This window comes from Poecilia formosa, unplaced genomic scaffold (assembly GCF_000485575.1).
Source record: "Poecilia formosa unplaced genomic scaffold, Poecilia_formosa-5.1.2 Scaffold168, whole genome shotgun sequence".
NCBI classification, from domain to species: Eukaryota; Metazoa; Chordata; class Actinopteri; order Cyprinodontiformes; family Poeciliidae; genus Poecilia; species Poecilia formosa.
In genome coordinates, this window is record NW_006800107.1 from 987,251 (window position 1) to 1,011,132 (window position 23,882).

General features: G+C 40.5%; 1 protein-coding gene across 7 annotated transcripts in view; it reads left to right on the top strand.

Annotated features, from left to right (window-relative positions):
* Positions 1 to 23,882, top strand: part of adgrg6 (adhesion G protein-coupled receptor G6) — a 141,038-nt gene that overhangs the window by 32,457 nt on the left and 84,699 nt on the right. For 2 of the 7 annotated variants that reach the window (XM_007564807.2, XM_007564808.2), the window contains 20 exons: positions 11,144 to 11,223; positions 11,693 to 11,739; positions 12,275 to 12,301; positions 12,376 to 12,509; positions 13,117 to 13,228; positions 14,273 to 14,343; positions 14,752 to 14,816; positions 14,901 to 15,025; positions 15,116 to 15,281; positions 15,503 to 15,646; positions 15,724 to 15,840; positions 16,563 to 16,608; positions 16,754 to 16,860; positions 17,344 to 17,471; positions 17,558 to 17,829; positions 19,130 to 19,220; positions 19,424 to 19,574; positions 19,714 to 19,846; positions 20,268 to 20,369; positions 22,191 to 22,346. The exons of 2 other annotated variants lie outside the window; for them this stretch is intronic. In XM_007564807.2, coding sequence (XP_007564869.1) covers positions 11,144 to 11,223; positions 11,693 to 11,739; positions 12,275 to 12,301; positions 12,376 to 12,509; positions 13,117 to 13,228; positions 14,273 to 14,343; positions 14,752 to 14,816; positions 14,901 to 15,025; positions 15,116 to 15,281; positions 15,503 to 15,646; positions 15,724 to 15,840; positions 16,563 to 16,608; positions 16,754 to 16,860; positions 17,344 to 17,471; positions 17,558 to 17,829; positions 19,130 to 19,220; positions 19,424 to 19,574; positions 19,714 to 19,846; positions 20,268 to 20,369; positions 22,191 to 22,346 — 2,274 coding nt within the window. Of the gene's footprint in view, positions 1 to 1,453; positions 1,526 to 1,723; positions 1,832 to 2,897; positions 2,976 to 3,152; positions 3,231 to 5,347; positions 5,456 to 11,143; positions 11,224 to 11,692; positions 11,740 to 12,274; positions 12,302 to 12,367; positions 12,510 to 13,116; positions 13,229 to 14,272; positions 14,344 to 14,751; positions 14,817 to 14,900; positions 15,026 to 15,115; positions 15,282 to 15,502; positions 15,647 to 15,723; positions 15,841 to 16,562; positions 16,609 to 16,753; positions 16,861 to 17,343; positions 17,472 to 17,557; positions 17,830 to 19,129; positions 19,221 to 19,423; positions 19,575 to 19,713; positions 19,847 to 20,267; positions 20,370 to 22,190; positions 22,347 to 23,882 lie in introns of all 7 variants that reach the window. 3 more of the 7 variants (XM_016677882.1, XM_016677883.1, XM_016677884.1) reach the window with 3 other exon arrangements.

Consider the following 23,882-nt stretch of genomic DNA (forward strand, 5'->3'; position numbering starts at 1 on the left):
TTTCACATGAACCAACTTGTCCAAAAGAAGTAAAAATAAATAAATGGCTTAATAAATTAGTTAATGTGGCAAATATTTAATAAATATCATGGTCAACAGTATTCATTTGACATTTTTATGGCTCACATGTGAAAATGTTATCATCTAATAACGTTAAACACTGTGTATGTCACATGTAAAAGTTTTCCAAGAGTTTTAATTGTTTCACATGTGCAACACGTGTTTTCATTGTAATTTCAGGTTACTAAAAAGACACATTTTTTTCTTAATATTCAAGGAGTTTTAAAGTTTTTATGAGTTCACTGTTCAGATTCAACTGTAGCTGTGTTTATATTTGGGAATTATACAGGAAGTGGATCTCTTGACATTTTTCCAAGAACATCCTGTATTTTTGAGATGGTCTTTGGTACCATGTTCATCTGCAAAGAGAATCTGAGGGATTCAAACCCTCAACCCAAGCAGCTTGAAAATTGCTGAACTTTCCACTGTCTCTGAGAAAAATCCCTCAGCCTGAAATCTGTGAAACATAAACCTCAGATGAACCTTTTTGTCAGGAATGTGATCATCCAGGAAGATGCTGACTGGATTCTGGACGAACCTTTCTAACCTCAACTTTCATGTTGAGCTTCTGCTTTTCCCAAATCACAAACTTTTTCTGGCCTCTGAGCTTAACTGCATTCATGCTCCTCTGAGTGGGAGGAAATGCAGTTCAGCCCAAAATATTCAGACCCCTGCTGATACTGAAGTTTGTTTCTTATTGGAAAAGGATCACAAGTCTGTCAAAAAATATTAAAATCTACGTAAAAGTGTTGGGAATTTTCTAAATTCCCAACACTTAATACCAGGAGGAATTAAGAGGTTTGAGCTGAACTGTACTTTCACTTCCAATATTTGCTTTACAAAAACAAGCATTTTGCAGGAACCAATGAGCTTCTGGCGTGATGTTAGTATTTGACTGTGGCAGAAAAAACGTTTGTAAGTTTGACGGCTGGATGGATTTGTTGTTTTGGGTGATGCAGACATCAGCAGGGGTTTATATCTGTTTGTTCTATAATTTAAGTTTTCTGCTGCTGTTTTCACTGCAGTCGCTTGTTATTTTTGCCTCTTCATCATTTTGTACCTTTGCAGTTCTGGTTGTTGCATTTTTGACGTTTTCAGTTGGGAAACGGCGCCACCTTCAGTGCCTCCAAGCACCAAAATAAAACCCCCAGGATGACGCTGCTGACTGCTCCTCTTTTCTTTCTGCTGTCTTCTTATGGTTTCTAAAGTTTCATAAAAACAGAAGAGCAGTAATGGTATTTAAAGAAACTTTTTGTAAGTTTCAGGAGGATTTGGCTTCTGAGGACGGTAACGACTTGCTCCGTTTTTGGGACGTTGTTTATCTCCTTTTGCATCATATTTATCATCCACTGCATCTTTCTCTGTTTTATCCAAACATCTGTACTTCCACCAGCTGCTTCCTCTCCCACCAACTCATCCACTGACTCCACTAACACCAGCCATGCTATTAACGCCATCTCCCACGGTAAGCAAACCTCATCCTCCCTCATTCTGCCTTCCCAGTCATCCATTCCTGTCCTTTCATTCTTGGTTGTCAGGTTTTTTATATCCTTGATGTTTTAGAGTTGCTCTCCTTCAGTTGGTTCAGAGAAACGGTCCCTTTCTAACCCTGTAGTGAGAACAGTGAGGATGTGTTAACACCAGCATCATTTGTCATCTCCAGCCTCCCCTCCTCCCATCCCCTCCACCTCCACCCCTAGCATGCCTCTAACCTCAGCCTTCAGCACCAGCTTTAGCAGCAGCAGCACTTCCAGCTCCTCCTCTTCCTCTGGTAAGCCTTCATCTGCTTTGCTGCCTCGTTGTTTGCCAGGACAGTCTTTGCTTATTGGATGTTTTGTATCAGGACATGATTATTACTTCTCATTTATGGAGTCGTTTGTAAAGCTGCACAGTTAAAAATGACTCTGCCTTTATTAACAGAAAAATTGTTCAGTCATTGTTCACCATGTTGTTCATTCAGTTTTAAATGTAACATGTTTCATTTATAAACTAAACATTTAATTAGCAAGAAAAATATTTGGTTTACCAACTAAATATTTAACTTGCTAAATATTTAGCTTCAAACGAGTTAGCTTGCTAGCTTCAGATCACCATACTCATATATTTAGTTGAAGATAAATATTTAGCTAAATATACTAACCTGCTGTGAAATACTCAACTTCAAACTGAATATTTAGCTTAATGTTCTTCTTCATGTATGTAGATGACTAGACATATATTTTATATTTAGCTTACTGGCTAAATATTCAACCTCAAACTAACTGAACATTTATTTAACCAACTCACATTTAAGTGTTTTGCTTGCTAATTAAATATTTTTGAAACTTTATTCAAAACTGTTATATAAATAAATTAACAACGTGGTGAAAAAATTAGTAAAACCTGAACCCACATTTTTTTCTTTGCAGGCTAAATAACCCAAATTATTAGTTTATTTCTGGACTTCGTAACTTTATACCCCATACCAAGTATCTATAGAAACTAAATCAAAATGTAGATAACATGGCTCTGAGCGTTGCCACATCTGAATTCACGTTTTTTGAAATAGTGACATTTCATGAGAAAACATCAGAGATGTAGAGAAAGACCTGGAGGAAACCAAAACACATACAAGTTTCTTTTCACTTAATGTATGTTTTATTTCAAAATGTCCTTTCTAAACATCAGATCATTTTATGTCCTGGTACAAAACCTAAAAGAACTAATTGGTTTCTGGTGTGAAACTCCATCAGAGTTCAGAAAGGCTCCTGCTGCTTTGACCCAACAGGCTGTTGCTTTAACCCAGTCTGGTTCTGTGATTTCTGTCACTGACATGCCGCCATATTGTTGCTAATCAGCTTCTGCCTCCATCAACACTACCACTACTTCGCCTCCATCCACCACTGCTCCCATTGCTTCAACCAGCAGCACACATGGTAAGGCAGATAGCCTCATCAGCAGCATCCATCAGTAAAACACACTGACTGACTGCAACATGAAAACAGAACCATTAAAACCTGACTAACATGAACAAGTAGATTGTTTTCTTACAGTTTACAGCAGCTGTGGGGTGAAGGAGACTAACCTGCTGTGATGGTTTTACTTCCCTGTAGCTGAACAGACAACCAGCATCACTGCAGCCGTTTCATCTGCTAGCACTAACCATGCAGACACTAACAGCACAGTGCTTGGTAAGAGCAACATTAACGCCAAACTGTCTGCAGAAATTATGCACAATAACATGAACAGTTTTTTGGATTTAAAATTTTCCAAGCCAACCTGAACCGATGAGAGAATCTATTGGATTGTTTTCTATTTTCACAACCTGATCGGAAATCACTAAAATATAAACTTTCTGACTGCAGAGAGTAGGCCAGAACTTTATTTTAATTTTAGTAGTTTCTTTAAAACAGGGACAATGTGCAAAAAACATGAATAAAATATGCTTTTCACCAGATTTAGCTTAGCAAGCAGTTGAGTCAATAAAACAGTCAAATACCATAAAACATACATTAAGTCTCTACATTCCCTACATACGATCACAAGGTCATAAAATTTCATTATAAATGGTGCTAAATGCCAGACTTCTGCTCTGTAATCATTAATGTCACGATTACTCTGCTGGTCATTTCCTGACTTTACAAGAAAAGTCTTTCAGGTTAGTGGAAAGTTTTAGACTTTCTGGGAGTTTGTTCCATTTTGTAATGCCTTTGAGGGAAAAGTCTGTCTGTGGAAATGCTGAGCTGCATTTGGGTTTTCTGCAGTCGTCACAGTTGGTAGACCTGAAACCCGTCTCACATTTACCAAAAACATCAGCAGCTGGTTTAACACAACAGAAAACTAACACTTTATCTACCAGATAAAGATCATGCTAACAGTAAAACATGGTGGTAGTAGCATGGTGATCTGGGGATAAATTGCTGCTTGTAACTAATCGAATCATGAATTTTGATCGTTAGGTTGTGAAATTAAACTTATATTTTGCATTATTACAATGACTCAAAATGCATCTCAGTAGTTTAAAAAGTGGCCTAATCAAAGTCCTGAGACAGAATTCCTCAAATGTCATCCAAAATCCTTGCACAGTGATGCACCAAACTCTTTTCCTGCTCCCACACCTTTTGATGATAGCTGTGATCATCGACTGTAGAACAAAAATGACTTTTTCACACATGACCAGGTTGGTCCAGATAGAAAATTACTTCATTTCAATAAATGCATTTTGTGTTTACTCTGTCTAACATAAAGATTAGTCTGACCTGAACCATGAAAGTGTGACAAAAGAAACAGAATCAGTAGAGAGCTATAAACGGTTGGTGTTTTCCACCAAGGCGGTTCTGGTACCAGAACAGGGCTGGTGTTGCTTCTAAAGAAGTTTCCACATCCTGTAAAGACACTTTTCAGTCTCTACTCTCACTAAAACATCTGTGCTAATAAATACTAGAGTTTAGTGATGCGGGGAGATTTTGACTCAAATCAGGACCAAGTTGTTCTTGGGACCTGGAAATATTTCAGACCTGTGTGTCTTGCAGAACAATGGCTCTGTCCGCCCTCTGCTTTGAAATGCATCATTATTCTGTTTATTGAACAGGAAATGATTTTTATTCTGGAGGAAGTTACACAAACCTGAGCACCAACTCTGGTTTGGTGGAAAAGTAACATCTAATGAAGCTAAACAGGGCAGATTGGACAGACTTGCATGGATTAGTGTCCAGTTTGCTTTGGAAACAATAACATTTATGCATGTGTTATTTTTACTTCTTAATACTTTAGCAAAACTTGTTTGATTCCACCAACAACGTGCATGACTTAATTACACCTAAAATGACATCAAACTTGATTTTTACTTATTTTGATTCAAGATTTAATCATTCAAACCAACAAATACACATTTAGCGTTAGGTAATGAAATATTTTCTTTAAATATGAGTTCCTGTTTTCCTGTTAAAATACCTACATTTTCCCTGCTCAGCAGATTCTTATAGAGATGGATGGATGGGTGAAGCAGCTACTTTCAGTTGTTTTCATCAACACACAAGATAAAATATCAATGTTTTATAAACTTATTTTTGATCATTTTATCAAGATTCATTAGAGAAACACATCAAATCAATACTTTGTTTCCATAGTAACTGAAACCTGAGAGCCTTAAAGCATCTTTCAAATTCCTCCAGATTGCATAGGAACCTTGTGTTTGTCAGACATGTTGCCCAGTTTCTGTAAATTTAGTGACTTAATTTTCAATCACATATTTAATAATTTCATCTTCCTGCTCTTCTTTATCTTTTAACCACCCTCTTTTCTCTAGTTTCTTCCTTCGTTTCTTCACCTGAACCTTATCCAGGGACGACTCTCCAGCTGCCGTTTCTAACCACCAACCATCCGTCGACTAACAAAGCCGATGTTTCTTCTCTGGGTAACAAACCAGCTGCATGTCCTGTTAGCATCTAAACTCCTCAGGTTCTGAATTTCTATCCAGTCTTCACACCTTCTGTGTTCTTTATTGCTCTAAGATTTAATAAACTTTAAATCATGCATGGGATTCGTGTATCAATCGGCTGAATTTCTGGTGTCAGATGGTCTTGGTTTATGTCATTGGTTTTAATGTACTTTGCAGGTATTTCTTTTGCTTGGAAATGCATTTATTTATTTAATCTAACCTGCTTTTTCACTGCAATGCTTCCTCCTTTGATGCTGCAACCCAACAGTGGAGAGGACTTCTGCAACATACCCCAATTCTCCAAGGCCCAAACATAAAACTCTAGTTAGTGGATTAACTCCTGGAAGAAACTTTGGACTTTTTCAATCGATCAGAAGAACCCGGCGTGCGTTATCGTCCAACCCCCGTTCTCTAACGTCCAGTCAGTTCAGTCCTACAGGTCAAGACTCCAGGCCTCCTAAGTCACAGCATCAGCCCAGAGTTATTGCTTCAGCCACAGGTCCAGCCTCCCCAGTGGATCCATCACGCCCACGACCCCCCGCTGCCTTCCGGGGTTCAGCTTTCTATCACAGCCCCAAACACTCCCTGGGGTTCATCTCAACCCCCCTGAGGAAAAGGCCGAGTGGAGGAAGGCGACCAGCTGCCACCCGAGCAACCCCCAGCAGGGTGGAGGTTCGTGTGACAAAACCTTCCCCTCTAAAACCCGGACTGAAGTCGACAGCCAGCCCTTCCTCTAGGAACACGTCTCCCATGTTGGGAAATCAGCTAAACAGTTTGATTTCCACAGCAAAGTCTTCATCTTCCACCCATAATACCACAACAGTCAAGACCCCCACAACCAGTCGAGACTCTGAAACTCTTCTTGTACCCATACCATCACGGGGCTCGTCTCCACGGCAACATAAAGGTGAGGTGTCATCATCGTCAGGGCTGAGTAACAGAAAGAGCAAACCTGTAGCGCCCCCTTGGTTCCCTCTGAGCGTCAGCGGTGGGGATTTCCTAACGAGGAACTGGACGGATCCTCTGGAGTACTCTTCAGGGTCTGACATGTTCATGTATGATTTGGGTGACATGTATGAGTACGATGCTGTTTCCTCCCAGGAAGCACTTCCTGCCAGCTCTGTAACAAGAGTCAGTGACACTCTGAAGGAAGGCGATGCTAAAGAAATCTCTCCAAATAACACGAGTCTGATTGAACCAGAGTTTGATGAACCGTCGGTGTCTTTAACCGAAACTGCAGCCTCACCCTCTGCTGCTGTTTCTCCGAAGGTTCCCCTGAAACAACTTGTTGCTGTTTCTGTCTCACAGCAGAAACCCAACAGAACTCCTGATTCCTCTCTTTCTGTGGAACAAACTGGGTATCTTCAAATAACTTCATCTGCCGAAATTCATCCCTCCCCTGTTTTTCTCTCTCTCTTCCCCGCCTCTCTTCATCCTCCATCTTCCCCACCGTCCCTTTTGGGTCCCACTGAGCCACCCTCTGTCTCCTCCAGCAGCTTCCCTCCTCTTCTCCAGCTTCATGCCTCTCCTTGGGTGTCAGGAGCCTCCCATCCTTCTGGTGTACCGCTTCCGTCTCCAACCTCAACCCTCCAGATGGGATTTGACCCCAGAAATCCATCTGTGTTATCACATCCTCTCCTTTCTGATTCCGTCTCTGAATCCCAGATCCCCTCTGGTGTTGGTGCACTCTTCCCTGAGTCCTCCATGTCTTCTGAGGAAAGACTATCCAGTGTAACAGTAACTGACTCTAAATCAGACCCATTAAGTGTCTCAGACGGAACTCCATTGAACAAATTCTTAAGAGCGAATAATCCAGTTTCCAGTTCACCTTCGGAGAATTTGTCTGAGGTTTTGAGGCCAATCACTCCGTCACTGCATCCGTTCTTACTCCAGCCTGATCTGAGAGATTTAAAGGATGTAAATCTGTTTCCAGATCAGTCTCATCTGGGTCGCCTATCCACCCCAGCTCGGCTTCCTGCTTCCTTGTCCTCTTCGCCTTCAGATATTTTCCCTTCTGTCTTAAGCGACAGCCTGAGGACGTCGTCTGAGACGTCTCCTCCTTCTGTAGGGAACTCAAAACAAATCATAGGGAATCCTGCTGTTTTTCTGGCCCAAACATCAGCAGCTCCCTCTCAGGTGGATCGCGATCACCCATTTATTCAGTCTTCTTTACCCTCGCCTGCCGTTCCACTGACAACACATCGCAGAACCGCCGGAGCACAGCTGGGAATCCCGGCTCCTCTGCCAAATAACTCACACCGGATTCCAAACTTAGCACACACACATCAGCCTCTTTCTCCCTCTGTTCCTCACATTCCTTCCCCTGCATCCTTCCCCTCTCCCCCCACTCTTGCCTCCAGCAGGGCGACATTAGCAACCGTCAGCGTGACAGAAGCAGAAATTGGCTTTCTGTCACCCACTCGACCCGCAGCGGCGTTCCTGAACAAACACTTCCAGACCCCACACCGAGCCGACATGCAGCCTTTTGAGCTCTTTTTCTCCCTCTCTGGGAAACAATCTTCCACACTCTCTGGAGATGAATGGGAAGCCATTCCCTCGCAGCCTTCGCTTCCTGCCAGAGACGCTGTCAGTGATGAAGTTGACTCTCATCCTGCAAACGGCTCCCTGAAAGCAGACGCCTCCAGAATTGATTCCATATTTGATCTTGCAGATGTCGCTCCGAAGATGCTTCCTGCTGAAGAGCGAGTCTCTGAAGTCGGAGTGAGTTCTACGGCTGAGAGCAGGAGAGACGGGATGCAGGAAGCTGCAACAGGTTGTTTGATTGCTGCTTCTAAACACACAAACAATCCAAGCATGATGGATGCATCTCAGCAAATCACTTCTGCTGTTACCCCAACACCCCTGCCATCTTCCGACCCCAATCCAGCAGCTTCCAGGTCCCCCACCAGCTCTTCCATCCATGCCCCAAATCAAGACATCATGTCTGGGCTAAAAGAGCTTTCCGCTATCGCAGACACAAAAAACATCTCCATCATGAATAAAGACATCATTCTGATGCTCAAAGACGCCCCTCTGGAGCCAGCCGAAGTGACAAACTCCACACGGCCCAAAAATGCTTCTGAAGATTCAAATGTTTTAGAAGAACCAGCTGTTGCAAAGCTAAACCCGGCTTCAGATCCGAACCTGTGGAACCACGGAGTTTTCCTAAAACCATCTGCAGCTACAACTACTTCCTCCTCCTCAGCTGCTCCACTCAGAGACCCGAGTCCGACCACGCTGCGTCCCGCTCTGAGCGCTGGTTCCTGCCACTGCAAACTGACCTTTGACTTTCCATGTCTGTGCAGAGAGTCATCAGGGAACAGTATGTTCAAACCGTAGCTGTAGACCGTCGGAGAAAACAATCACGTGTAGAAACCTCCTTCTGATTGTCTTAAGTCTTAAAATCTGGGAGTTTTCGCTCAGTGTGATACAAGGGATACGTTAGATTTCTTTTTAAGGTGGTTGGGCTTTTCTGTAGAACAACGAACCTTTAATCATATAAATCAGTTCAATCTTCTTGATCATACAGAGTGTTGTTTGTAAAGTTACACAGTCAAAAATCAAAATCATGAAAAAAAAATGGGCGTCAATTTTACAGCCATATTTTCAACATCATTAATTCATTTACAAATGTCACAGTTTCAAACTAAATATTTAATTAGCAGACTCAGTATTTAGTTCAGTAAATAATTAACATGCTGATTATTTAGTTTATTTAGCTATTCATTTAGTTTAAATACTTTGCTGGCTCTAACATTTAGCAACATATTTAGTTTTTAGACTAAATATTTTTACTAGCCCAGAGTTAACTAAATATTTAACTAACTCCAATATTTAGCTAAATATTTAGTTTTTAGACTAAATATTTTCAAACTGAATATTTAGTCTACAAATATTTAGTTTATAAACTAGATATTTTGTGTGCTTGGAGTATTTAATTTTGAGTTAAACAGTTTCTTTGTAACAAAATATTTACCTCAAAGATAAATAATCAGTTTGTAGCCGAGTTTGTTTTTTTATTTATATTGAAACTGACGTTTATAAATGGTGAAATTATGACTGAAAAATTAACAACTTGTTTTTGTCTTATAGCTAAATAATCTGAATTACTGCTGTTCATCTTTGACTGTGTAACAAACGGCACCGTTTGGAGTTTTGCTGATTGGTTTGGTGTGATTCTGGGTCCATTCTGAGGCCTGAGCTGTCCAATCAGGCTGCTGTTTTGGTAGTTCTAGTTTAAATGCAGGTATCGGACGTTTTTTTGATTTTCTGACACTTTTCCTCAACAGTTTCAGTCCTCGACTTTTAGCGAAGTCCATCCTGCTCTCTGGGGGAGACCTTCCTGCTCAGCTGCTCGGATTCTGAGTCCTTGTCAGAAATCTGCTTGAGATGTTTGAACAAGCAAAAAAAAAAAAAAAAAGAAATCCCTGTGCAGTTTGCAGGCTCTCCGACCAGAAACAATGTCTTCTGTTAGGGCCTCAAACTAACAACTGTAGATGTAAGAGAGACACCTAGTGGCTGCTGTGAAGCATAGCAGGAGATGGAGCGACGCACTAAACCCGCTGGGGCTCAACGCCATGAGAAAACGATAAATACTGTTAATAAGATGAAATATCTCTGAATATTTATTTCAGTTCATCAAATCAGGAATACTCCTGATAAAAATATGCAAAAATATTTAGAGTAAAGCTAAAGTAACTGTTGCTAAAATACCTTTTATTGAGGGACATTGTCTTTTTGGATTCATATTTAGATTTTTTTTTATGTATTCATCTTGACTTGTGTTCCAAAGAAAAGTGGCAAAAAATTATTCAGTTTCTAAACGTGCAAACCTGTCAGAAGAATATTAATAAAGAACTCATTTTAGGTATTTATTTTGAATAAAAATGTTAGATTGGGGAATGATTTTCCTTCTACTCCTCAGTTAAACTCAATTGAGTTACTGTCAAACTCCATCTACTGCTGGTAATTCAGTCTGTCTGCAAAACATCATCTTAATCTGCTCAACTTCCCGTTTCCCTCTAGTGACAAAACTGCACAAATTAGCTGATTAGATTATTTTCCATCTCATCAACCAGTAGATTATCGCCTAAATTTGCAGGTTTTATCTGTCCATACCCAGAAATCTGGGCTCAGCTGCAGCAGCTCAGTCAAATCCCACTGGTGTTACCAGAGAGATGAAAATAAGGGCAGTGATAAACCTCAGATTTTGGTTAAAAATATTTAGCTTTCTGCAGATGGTTAGATAATCGTTCAGGCAATCAGAAGGTTATTTGCATCACAGTGATGTGAGTTTATTCACCCAAAATGAACTAATCTCCCTCCATTCACGTGTTGCTGAATACATTCTCTATTTTACGCTCAGTTTGAATGCAAACGATCAAGACTGGGGGAAATTGGGCTGAAAGGTTGAAAACCTGTAAAAGATTTAGGAATCTAGCAGCATCACTGATGAAAACGTTGCAGTTGAGAGAGAAGAAACCTGTTGTTTTGTTGGCTGTTATCTGCTGAGCAGCACTTTCCTGCTCAGCAGTTCACTGGAGGTTAACATGCCTCTGCTGGCTCTGAGTGCTTGATTCATCTCCTGCTGTGAGGCGCAGAAACAGGAAGAATGAAACTTGAATGAAAAGCTCTGACTGGGACGTTTTCCTGGTTTTTTTGCAGACGGTTTGTTCTACCGGGTTTCCTTCACGGTGGAGTCTAAGCTCAGCCAGCAGGAGGTGCAGCGAGCCACAGCGCTTTGGGTAAGATGGGAGAAAAGTTCCCACAGTTTCCCCTGGAAACAGCAGAAAGAGCTGATCTGAAGCTTCATCAGTACGGGACAGGATTAGGGCCAAACGTTAAAAAAATATGACTTCCTCTCAAAGTTATGATTCTTATTCTCTGAATTCTGACATTATTCTTAATATTCTGACTTTTATCTCAAAATTTTCACTTTAAGCAAAATTCACACTCTTTTCTCAGAATTCAAACTTTAATCACAATTTTTAACATTTCTCAGAATTCAATTTATTTTTTTTTTGCTTACATTTTCAGCTTTTCTTTTAATTCTGACTTTAATTTCAGGATTCTGTCTTTTTTTCTCAGAATTGTGACTTTTGACCTCAGAAGTTTGAAGTCATATTTTTTTATTTTTTCCTCTTCTGAACATCAGTTCTCATCTGTTTGTAATCTCTGGCTGCTGCTGAGTGATCAATGTGTTTCTTCTTGCAGATTAATCAAACTTTTCAGAACTGGACCCATTCTTTGGATTACATCAGGTGATTCTGCAAACTTTTTAAAATCTGCAAATATTTTTTTGGTGCAGTTTTGTATTTTATTCTGTTAAAAAGATCATATATGAGGCCTTCAGGATGTTTTAAAACATTTTATTCACAGGTGTACTATCATCTCCATGGTAACATCCTGTGTCCTTAAATAAAACTGTTTACTTCACCAGCTTGAAGTAAACTATTAAGTATCCCAACTAAAGGGATAATAAAAAGGAAAATGTTTCTATTTTTCTGTTTCTAATTGCGCCAGGATTCTCTGTCTGTTGCTACTGCTGCCATCTAGTGGACGTTCACTAAAACTACAGTTGAGCGTCAAAAGAATGAATAATTATAGAACGATCTTTAAAAAAATCTAAAAACAAATAAAAAAATGTTGGAAAGAGAAATATTGTAAAACAATGTAGATTCAAACACTGTTTATTACTAAAAGACTAAATGTTTTTATTTGTACTTTATTACATTTTATCATGTCTCCTTGAAGTAATTTGTTTCTGCTGTTTCTTTATTTGTATCTGTTTTCCAGAGTTCAGCAGAACGCAGCCTTGAACAGGTGAGTGTTTTTAAGCTTCAGAGCTGAGCTTCAGGTGATGACCAGCTTAAATCTGAGCTGCTGTTTGGTCTCAGTTTCACCTGCCAGGTGCTGCTGATGATCACCAACGAGAGCCTGGGTGAAGCCGACGTGTTGGACCAGCTGAACAACAACCCGGCCGGCACCAGCCTGCTGGGCCAGGCTGCCAACATCAACGTTCGCCAGATCGGTCAGGAACGAGTTCAGCCGCAGAGATCTGTCCAACTGGAAACTCTGAGTTTAGATATTTGTAGAAAAAAAACCCAGAATGCTGCTAAAAATAAAAACTTATCTTCTCTCCTTCTGTGAATTATCACTTTAGTTTTCTTCATCGAACTCCTTATAACGCCACAATATGTAATAACGTAATAAAACATCGTTAAACCACATTATATAATAATGTAATGACATCCTGGAACACATTTTTTTATTAGAAATGATAATGTACTGATGTGGCACATTATGAAATAAACAATCTTAAACTGTTTGTGTTCATTTAATTATAATCTATCATGTAGATTATTTAAATTGAAACCTTGGTTAATAAATACCAAATTTTGGTCATTTATTTGAGTTTTAAATCTCATATGTTTAATAAGGCAAACAGTTCAAAATACATTCAGGGATTTTCTTACATTCTTTATAGATTATAATAATGATTAATGATGTTACCATTTAAAGCCTTATTTTATTACATTACTACATAGTTGGGTGTTACAGTCCTCTTCTCTTTGTTCTGTTTGTCATGAACGGTCTGTATCTGTAACATGTTGGTCTGTTTGCCTCCTTCCTCACAGAGAACTGCCCAGAGGACAACAACCTCCACTACCTGTGGCCTGAGACCAAACCCAGAGTCACTCACTTCCTGCCCTGCTTCCCCAACAAGGACCAGAGCGCCTCCAGAACCTGGTAACAAAAAATACTGCAGTTAGGCCAAAGTCAAACTTTGTTTCAGCATGTGGTATTTTGGGGGTATTTCCTTTGCTCAACCTTCGTCTGATCAGATTTTTAAAAATCTCACCTCCTTCTGCTTGTTGTAATCTAAAATTAGCCGATATTTGGAAATGTTGAACAGTCCCACAGCATAATACCACCACCCCCATGTTTCACATTCTATTAGGAAGCTTCATCAGCGCGTTTTTTTTTTCCCCCCTTCTGATGTTTTTCTTTATATAAAGAGTAAAAAACTTTTGTCTTGACACAAAAGCCCAGAAACATAAAGAATAAAATAAACGGATGTCAGATGTTCAGTTTTATCACTGCTGTGTTTTTCCTTCTGGAAGTTTTTAATCACTTTTGGAGCGATGTCCAGTTCTTGGTATCGTTTCTGTGCTGCCATGTTTCCTCCATTTGTCACTGATTAGCTTCTGTTGGTCACAGTTTATCTAATCGCCCTGAAACTTCACAAGAAAGCATGAAACCTCGTAAATCTTAAGGAACCCTAATCTCATTAATTGGAAATCATTTTATCTTCTCTGAAGTTTAAACTGAAGTTTAAATGGTGTTTAAGCAGAACCGGGTCGCTGGAGAACATTTAAATCTGATTAGCTTCACTTTGACACGTTTCATTAATCACTGCTGGCTGAACAAAGACGCTCAGCTCTGATTATCAGTAGATTCACTTAAAAAGCCATGAGCCGATATAGATAGACTCTTAGTGATTAAACTCCTGGTGACGACAAACTCTGTTCATTATTGTTTCTAATGCAGAGATAATATGCAGCTAATAGTGTTTGTATGTAATTAATGCAAACAAACATAACCGCTTGATCTAATTTCTGTTTCTGCTTATAATTGTTTTCTGTTATTGGTTCACTTTAAAGAACATGTGTTATAGCAGATTATATAATAAATATATATTAACTAGATGTTTGTTTTGTTCGTCTGCTGAATGATTATGACAGAGTCGGACATATTTTGACACATTTAACCTGTTTTTGTCTCTTTTCCCAGTTTGATAAACCCAGAAACCTTCCAGTCTGTCTGGTCGACTGCAAACCTCACCAACTGCTCAGTCACTGCAGGTACAAACAACTGAAAGCACATTTAGAAATAAAAATATAACTGTCCAAAGTTAATAAAAGCTTTCATTAGCTGAGTTTATCTAAAATTTACACAAATTTAAAAAATGTCAAATGCATTTTAAGTTCGGCTTAATTTGGGATAAATACATTTTCTGAAGAGTTTAGGATTAAATGAAGAATAAAATCCAGAAAATGATTTTGATACAAAATTGTATTAAGTCTTAATTTATACATTCATTTAATTTATATTAAAAGTAATTGAACAAAAAAAGTCTCATCTGGCAGCTTAAATTAAACTGATTGTAAATTAAACTTAGGTTTAGATTTAATCATGTTTGCCTAATTTTTTATAAGTTTCCACATTAACCCTTAAAGACCATGAATTTAACCTACTGTGTGTTTTTGTAGAAAATGCAGCAGGCGTGGCGGAGCAGCTGGCAAACTTCACCAAGAACACTCTGTCCACGGAGGAGGTGGGATTCAGACTGAAAACTCATCAGGATCATAATGAGAATAAACCCAACCAGCTGTTTGTTTTCCTTCCTTTTGGGCTGCAGGTCTCTCAGGTCGTGACGAAGGTCCAGGAACTGGTCAGCGTCGCCAAGATCGACACGGCGGTGGCCGAATCAGTGGTCCATATCATCTCTAACGTCATGGTCAGCTCAGAGAAAGCGTCCAACATGTACGTCTTCCTGATCGTATCATCCGGGCTGCTGGACCAGATCCACACGCCTCTGCTGAGGAAACTCAGATTTGACCTTTTCTCCTCCAGAGCTCTGAAAGCTGTGGACGAACTGGCTAAGAAGGTGGAGTTTGATGGTGCGTCGGTGCACATCAACTCTAAAAACCTGGCTCTGGGCGTCCTGGCGCTCGACTCCAGATCGTTCAACGGGACGTCATTCAGCGCCTTCTTCCCTCCAAACTCCACTGACCCCCAGGTAACTGGGCCAGTCCCCGCAGGAAGAGCACCTTCTCCTCATCAATCCTCTTCCAAAGTGCTGATTTCTTTTTTTAATTAGCAAAGTGCTGTTTTGTTTTCTTTCTTCTAAACCAACATAATGAGAAAAGCCTCTTAAAATAGGTTTATATGTTGTTTTTATTGTATTTCTGTCCCTTTTAAATGAAACCAATCAGCTGAACTGAGTCCTTCCTGTGTCAGATCGAGTTCGACCGGACAGCCAACCCGTTGGCTCAGGTCACGCTTCCCGCCTCGCTGCTCTCCGGAGTCTCTGCGGACGTTTTCAGCCGCTCGTCTCTGTCCAGGATCAACTTCATGTTCTTCAGCAGCCCCAGCCTCTTCATGGTAGGATGGCAGGGCTGAGCTTCATCGGTGAGGATGAGGGGAGCAGCAGGTCACGCGTCTCTGTGTTTCGTCCCCAGAAAGAGCAGAAAGGTTTGTCTCTGAACAGCTACGTGGTGGCCAGCAGCGTCGGGAACATTTCCATCACGGACCTGCAGGATCCGGTGAAGATCGAGATCGCACATCTGTCTGATCAGGTGCATTTAAATGTCATTTACTTACTGCAATTATTTTTACTTTATGTTTCTTTATTTTTTACCCTGTTTATACTTTTATCATTTTAAATATTTCTTGTGATTTTTTTCTTTTTTGCAAATATTATATTCTGAACCAGTTGGCTACAAAATTTGAGTTATTAGAATTAATTTAAATTTGTATTTTATTCCATTGTTAGTGTTTTATTTATGTTCATGCTAGTTGCCTTTATTTTATTCTCAGATATTGTTTTTGTTTGTTTTGCTTTTCTATACTTTATTTATGTTATTAGAGCTGAATGTGCATTCTTTTTGTCTAGTTTTAATTTGATGCTCTTATTGTTTATTTTAATTAATAATGGATCAGTTTTGGTTTTTATTTCATTCAATCAGAATTTATAATTTTACTGGGATTTTTTTGTTCAGTTTTATATTTCAGGTGATTGATTTAATCATTGTGAATATTTTCAAGCTAAATTCCTAAAAGATATTTTCTTTTATTTCTTCAGTAATTTATTTGGTTTGATTTTAATGTCTCATCTAATTTTTAAAATTATGATTTTCTCTTTTTTAATTTAAATTCAACTCTTTTTTTATTTATCAATATTCTCTCTCAGTGTGTTTTTCAGATATTTTTCCCTTCAGGTTTGGAGTATAAATGAAAATGTTATTCTATTTTTTATGTAATTTTTTTGTTGAGCTGTTTCTTCCCTGTTTCCTATCAGGGGTCGTCGCGTAGAAAATGTGTTTTCTGGGACTTCAGCATGAACAGTGAGTCTGTCACTTCAGTTTTATCCTGCAGTTTCTTTTCTGCTTCAGGTCACAAGGTTGTTCTGAAATATTCAAATATATGTATATAATTTTATGTAACAATGACAAATTAATCAACAGCTTTAATCTGTTTGACCGCCACCAGGGGGCGATGGAGGCTGGAATAACCGCGGCTGCAGCGTTTCTAAAGAATCGACCTCCAGCAGGACCATCTGCCTCTGCAACCACCTGACCCACTTCGGCATCCTGATGGTGAGACGCATCACAGACTGGGATCCATCAGACGTTCACATTCACAGCTGTTTCCTCGAACAAACATGAACATAACAAACAAAAAGAAAAGTCCTGCTGGGATGCTGCAGCCAGAGGTCAGAGTTAACGTTGTGAGCATATAAATCTTATCTTCGGCTAACCTCAGACTTCATTCTGAAAACAAAATCACATCTTTCATTTTCCTGGCCAGTGATGACGTTTGAGAACATTCAAGTGGATTCAGGAGGTCATTTAATGTCTCAAACTCAGTGTTTTGGTTCAAGCAAAGGTGGAAAAACATCTCAATGTCCAAACCTACCATGAAAGTGATTTAGCTAAGAAATGTTTCTAAAAATAATGAGCAAAACAACTAAACTCACAAAGGCAGATCAGATTCTGTTTGTGTTCCAAGTCGAGCCTGGAAAATAAACCAGCAGTGAAAAGAAATCCTCAAGAGTTTTCTGTGTCTCTGATTCCCTGCAGGACATTTCCCAGACTTCCTTTATAATCGATCCAGAGAACAAGAAGGTCCTGACGTTCCTGTCCTACATTGGCTGCGGCATCTCGGCCATCTGCTCGGCTGCCACGCTCCTCACCTACATCGCCTTCGAGTGAGTCCAGCCGCTGTGATTCAGTGGTTGGAGTTATAACCACCATTCAGAGAATCAACTAAACATCCTTTTTTCCATCCTCCCAGGAAACTGCGACGGGATTATCCATCAAAGATCCTGATGAACCTGAGCACGTCGCTGCTGTTCCTCAACATCGTGTTCCTGTTGGACGGTTGGCTCGCCAGTATGGTCTACAGCGAGGGGCTGTGCATCTCTGCAGCCGTCCTGTTGCACTACTTCCTGCTGACGTCCTTCACCTGGATGGGCCTGGAGTCGGTGCACATGTACATCGCTCTGGTCAAAGTCTTCAACACCTACATACGCAGATACATCCTCAAGTTCTGCATCGTGGGATGGGGTGAGCGCTTTGTGTTTTATAGGATTATGGTTCATTTACAACTCATTGAAAGTTGAGATATGACCAACCGGTGCTGATTCTTGGAGTTATATGACGTCCAAACCTTTTATGCCGTGTGCGAAAATAAAAAAAGCCCCCTCATGCTAGCGCAAAAACTTAGCAAGAAACTGCTTTGTTTTCTAAACTGATGTATTTTTGTTAACCAAATGTATTTTATATTTCATATTAGTATAACTATGTGGTTAATGGAAACGCAGCTATTAGTAGTTTTCTTTCCAGAACTGCCTTAAAAACTGTGAACTATATTTATTCCATTTTAACTGAGTGTGACTGTCTGTTTTTCAGTAGAGTTGGTAAAGATGTGTTGTTCTACTGACATTAAAATGACAGCAAAAAATCACAAGCTGATAAAAGAAAAACATTTATTTCTAACCTGAAATTTTCTGTTAAAGGTATAAATTTGTCACTGAAAGTCTCAACAAAGAAAAACACATTTAAACTGTTTCTAAACTCTTGGATGAAGAGGCCAGTTCAGCTTTGACCTGATCCCTGAGTGGCCCGGTCCAGTCCTGGTTCCTCCAGGCCTGTTTCTGAACCTTCACCTGTTTCAGGTGAATCAGGAAAAGACCTGAAACATGCAGGATTTCGGCTTCTGAGGACCGACTTTGGACATCACTGATAAACATCCGTCTGCGTTTTTCATTTCCCATGTTCTCCTATAAATTCATAAATAGAAAAACTTTTGCTTTGCATTTAAAAAATTAATTGATAAATCTAAAAATATGAGTTTAAAACCTGGCATTCCAACAGCGAAGAAGAGGAGATGTCTTCTGCACTGCAGAGTTCAGAATCTGATCTGCAACAGGAACCTGTTCTGCTGGACAGCTGAGACGTTTTGCAGGAAGATTGGGACTAATGACACCTGGATCTTTTCATGGCTCCATCTCATCAATGCAGGAATGTCTAAAAGTTGGAAGAACAACTGGAAACATTAGAAACTGGGGAAGGCCTTTTATGGGATGCACTGCAAGTTGAAAAGCAGAAATAGATGGATGGACCAGCACAGAGTGGATGGAGGAGCCCAAACTGTCAACTGAAAGCTTTTAGGCTCTGAGTTATTTGCATTCACCAAAACATCAGGGAGGAAGGATTTGTTCACTTTGAGCTACTCCAAAAACATCCAGAAGACGATGGAAGAAAAACAGAGTTTAGGATGGAGGCGATGCATCAATCAGGCCGGCGTCAGAAACTCATCCAGAGATCCTAAACAGTAAAAGTTTTCCTCTGCGCTTACTTCCAGGTTTACCTGCAGTGCTGGTGGGAATCGTTGTCACGGCGAATAAAGACTATTATGGCGTCTTGAATAACCACACCGATGATTCAGCAATGATGTAAGACCACCATATTTGGAGTTGTAACCTGTCTGGTAAAATCCAGAGTGTGTTGTAAATGAACATTTAAATGAAGTTTTTATCGCTGTAGAAGTTATTGTTTCCTCTAAACTTGAATTTTACTGAAGGTAAACCACGGTGGGACTTCACTGCAGCAGCCACAGACTTAGCAGATGTTTCCTGTCCTGCATGTTTCCTCTCAGGTGTTGGATCAAGGAGAAGAGCGTTTTCTACACAACCTGCGTTGGTTATTTCTGCCTGATGTTCCTGCTCAACGTGGCCATGTTCATCGTGGTGATGATGCAGATCTGCGGCCGCAACGGCAAACGCAGCAACCGCACCCTGCGAGAAGAGGTCCGTGCTCAATGTTTTAACATAAATCTGAACATTTTTCAGTCAAATCAGCTTTTGGTGATGAGATTAATGTGTCCAGGATGTGTTTGAAGGTTTCATTTGAAATGTTTAAATTGTTAAATCCTCCACTGTGGTCCAGATTCTCAGGAACCTGCGGAGCGTGGTGAGCCTCACCTTCCTGCTCGGGATGACCTGGGGCTTCGCTCTGTTCGCCTGGGGACCCGTCTACCTGACCTTCACCTACCTGTTCACCATCTTCAACTCCCTGCAAGGTCCTGAGTCCAGACGGCCGTTACCTCCGAACCGAACCGAACCGAACCGAACCGAACCGACGGCTCATGACTTTAGAGCATCTAAACATTCAGGGTTCAAATGAGGGAGGAAAAAATTATTTTAATCTGAGGGGATTTCAGTGGCTCAAGTTTGATCATCCATCCATCCATCCATCATCCATCATCCATCCATCCATCCATCCATCCATCCATCCATCCGTCCATCCATATCTTTTGGCTCTTTGGTCTCATGTGAAAAAATATCTTTTGTTATTTTTATAATCTGGTTGTTCAGATTGTACTGCAGCTCCTCCTCATTTATTCAGGTTAAAATTTGCTTAATGTTCAGTAGACATGATAAAAAGTCGCTTCATAAAAGTTTCAACCTGAAATGTTCTTGCCTGATCTCATCTCCTCTCAGGTCTCTTCATATTTATCTTCCACTGCGCTCTGAAGGAAAACGTGCAGAAGCAGTGGAGAAGATACCTCTGCTGTGGCCCCTACAGGCTCTCAGAAAACTCAGGTATCCGTCCGTCTACCTGCCTCTCTTCCCCACAGGAAGCCCTTCGGATTTGTCTGCCTGGCTGCTGCCAGGTTCACAGAACTGTGAGAAAAACAAAGGAAGGACAGTTTAATAAAACCTAAGTCACCTCGGCTCTGCAGCTAATAAAAGCAGATAAAACGCAGCCGTCTCTCAGGGAGAGGAATGTCCTCCAGGTGCAGTCAATCTGAGGACGCTGTACTCAACACTCTGTGAACATCCAACATGAAGTTTGACTTCATACTGAAAAAATTCCTTATGAACTTTGTGTGTCATCGCCTTAGAAATGAGGAAAACCTCCTTCAGCCAGGATCACGGTCGTGTTCCTGTCCTGCCTGTGTGTGGGATGAACACAGCGAAGTTAACAACGACCTGTTGGGCGTCTCAGCTGGACGTAAAACAAAAGCTGTTTCCACATTACCGAAACTTTCCACTCATTGACTCAATTTGTCCAAAACTGGAGCACACAGAGAGAGGGATCTTTGATCTTTGATCATGGTAAACGGTAAACGGCCTGTACTTGAACATGACCCCAAAGTACTTCACTCTACGTCTCATTCACACGGTGCTGGGGGTGAGCTACTGGATAGTAGCTACAGCTGCCTGACAGAAGCCTGGCTGCCGGGCGCCGCCGGTGCAGATGAAACGCCTTGCCCAAGGAGCGGGACCAAACCAGCAACTTCAGGACAAACTCTTTCAGGACGTCTCTGGAGAGTCCTGCTCTCTCTTCTTCTCTTCTCTCCACTCTTTTCTTTGAGGATTTGGGTCTGGAGACTTATGTTTCCATCTTCAAATTTCAGATTCCGTCTGGTTTTTATTCAATATATGCTGCAGTTTGCAGGTTTCATGGACTGTAACAATGTTCTCTCTTTTGGAGGAGAAACAGACCCAAAGCATCACACATCTCCCACCGTACCTAACCACCTGGATATTGATCTGTTTCAATAGAGTTATGGGTAATTGATGATTAATGTGGCCAGGAAGCATTCAGTCTGCAGACCAACAGAATTAGATGGTTGACAAAAATCTGTAAACAAAAGACAAACTGAAGCTTCCACTAAAGTGGGCGGAGCCTCGATATTTGTTGTGTTTGTCGATCGGGGATCTGAACGACGTAGACGCCAACCGACCTGTACTGTAACCAGAGAAAGAGGACCGGTCCAAGAATCAGACACATTTACACAGAAATGTTTCATTTTGCACACAACCCCAAAGTCAACACCCTTAAAGGGACAGCATTGTGAAAAATCTACTTTTTTGAGCTTTACATCATGTTATAAATTAATTCACTCATCACCATCATACCTGAAGTTTTACCTTAATTCATTCATACATGTTTGAGAAATCCTTTAATCTCCATGGCAACGAGTCAGCTGTCCAAAATGCCTGAGTGGACACAGCAGCTCCTCCTCAGAACTGCAGCGTCCATCTGCCCTCCCCACTCAGCTCCTTCAGACTAGCCAGCAGCAATTAGCAAACACCAGGTGGAACTGAGCTCATTATAGGAGCTGATTCTCAGTGAAACGCTGGTGAAAACATTGCTAAAGGGTAAATAGAGGAGCCATGTTGTGATGACTTCCTGGAGTTTTTAAAGAGACAGAGCCCCACTTTCAATTTGTGAAATCAGGAAGTCATATTTGACATACATATCACTTTTAGAACAACTGAAGGTAACACAGTTACTTGATCATGCTATAAATTGGCTCCATGTGCCTGGAAAAATAATTTCTACTCCAGGTAATCATCTGATGAGAACTAATGTGGAAGTGATGGTGGCTTACTGGTTCTGTTTCGCTCCTGCAGACTGGAGTAAAACGGCCACCAACAACACGAAGAAGGTGAGCTCAGACAACCTGGCCAAGTCGCTGTCCTCCAGCTCCTTCGGCTCCAGCACCATCAACTGGACCTCCAAGGCTAAAGCCACACTGACACCGTTCTCCAAGCGAAACAGGAACACAGGTGAGACGCCTGGCTAATGAGAACCCCACATGAAAGTGTTTTCATGCCTGACAGATCAAACAGGACTGTAAGAACCTGGAACAACTCTGAACACAGTAGTTTACTAAATGAACGTCTTGCTGTGAGAAAATGAGCTCAGATATAAAAGTTTTTCCTTCAACCTTAAGGTCTGGAAACAAGGGAAGGAATCAAAGTTCACACAGTCGGACTTTGGTCTTTAAAGCTACAGTGAACAATAGTTTACCAATCTTTGTAGAGTCCTATTGGGGGGACGTTTCTGCTTTTCTGTCTAGTCTTTATAACCGATCGAGTTTTACAAAAATAAAATGTCAGAAACAGAAAATTAAACCTTGTAAGAAAAATAATTTTACACACGATGCATGGGGGCTTCAACCAAAGTCGGTCAGAAACTGTATCAGAAGGAAAAAGGCCAGGGAATAAGATCAGGCAGTGAATCATCCCACTCATCCTCCTCATTATTCTTTTCCTCTTCATCCACTCATTTTTCTCATCATTAATCACAACATATTTTTCAACCCTTTTATCCTCCTTGTCATTTTTATCATCGTCATATTTGTCATTGACAGATTTTTCTTTCCGTTCTTTGCATGTTGGACCCGCTCATCATTCTTTTCATCCCACTCATCCTCTTCATCATCCTTAAGGACTCGGATTCGTTCTGTTCCTTCTTCTGTCACCTTATGTCACCTTTCTCTCTTCTCCTTAAAATGCTTCATCCCACTCATCCTCTGTTATCCTCTGTGACCCAACTTGATCGTATTCCTTAATGTTTTTTCAACCTGTTTCATCCCAATCATCCCTCCCATCATATTTTATATAATCCCTCTTTCATCCAATGTTTTCTGGTTTCTATTCTTCATCTGTTTTATCCCACTCATCCTCTTCATTATTCTTGGCTCTCTTTTCATCCCACTCATCTTCCTCAGCAGTCGTCACAACTGCTTCCCTCTATGAGTCCCATTTATTCTCCCCATCCTCCTAGCAATGAATTATTAATCCGATTAAAACCATTTCCACTCAGTCTTGTTCTCAGTCCAGTTTAGTCTGATCCAGCACATAATCCTTTTGTTTCTCCACTGTAAATATCAATCCTCGCCGTTTTCCTGTTTCTAAGGTGCCATCTGGAAAGTCCTAACTATGAGGTCTTTTGTCTGCTGAGGCAGAATACCAACACCCACATCTCATTGTTCTGAGACAAACAGCCTCTTTGGACGTCCATTAACGCTGTTAACTAGTAAACTTTGCTAATGATAAATTAAGCCTTTTATTTCCTCTAGTTTGTTCGTTGTACCTCGCTAGAATTAGTGGAAAAATCACAGCAGTTGTTCCTTTGTAAGTAGATGATTGTTAAGAACAATCAAATCGGAACCAGGCTGCCTGAGTCCCTGTTTCCAGACTGTGTGTGCAAACAGTCATTGTTCTGTTCATTTTGTTGCAAGTTCTCATGTGTGTGTGTCTGTGTCTGGTGTGTAGAAAGCTCATCAAAGCATTAACAGGAGGAAACCACCTGCAGAG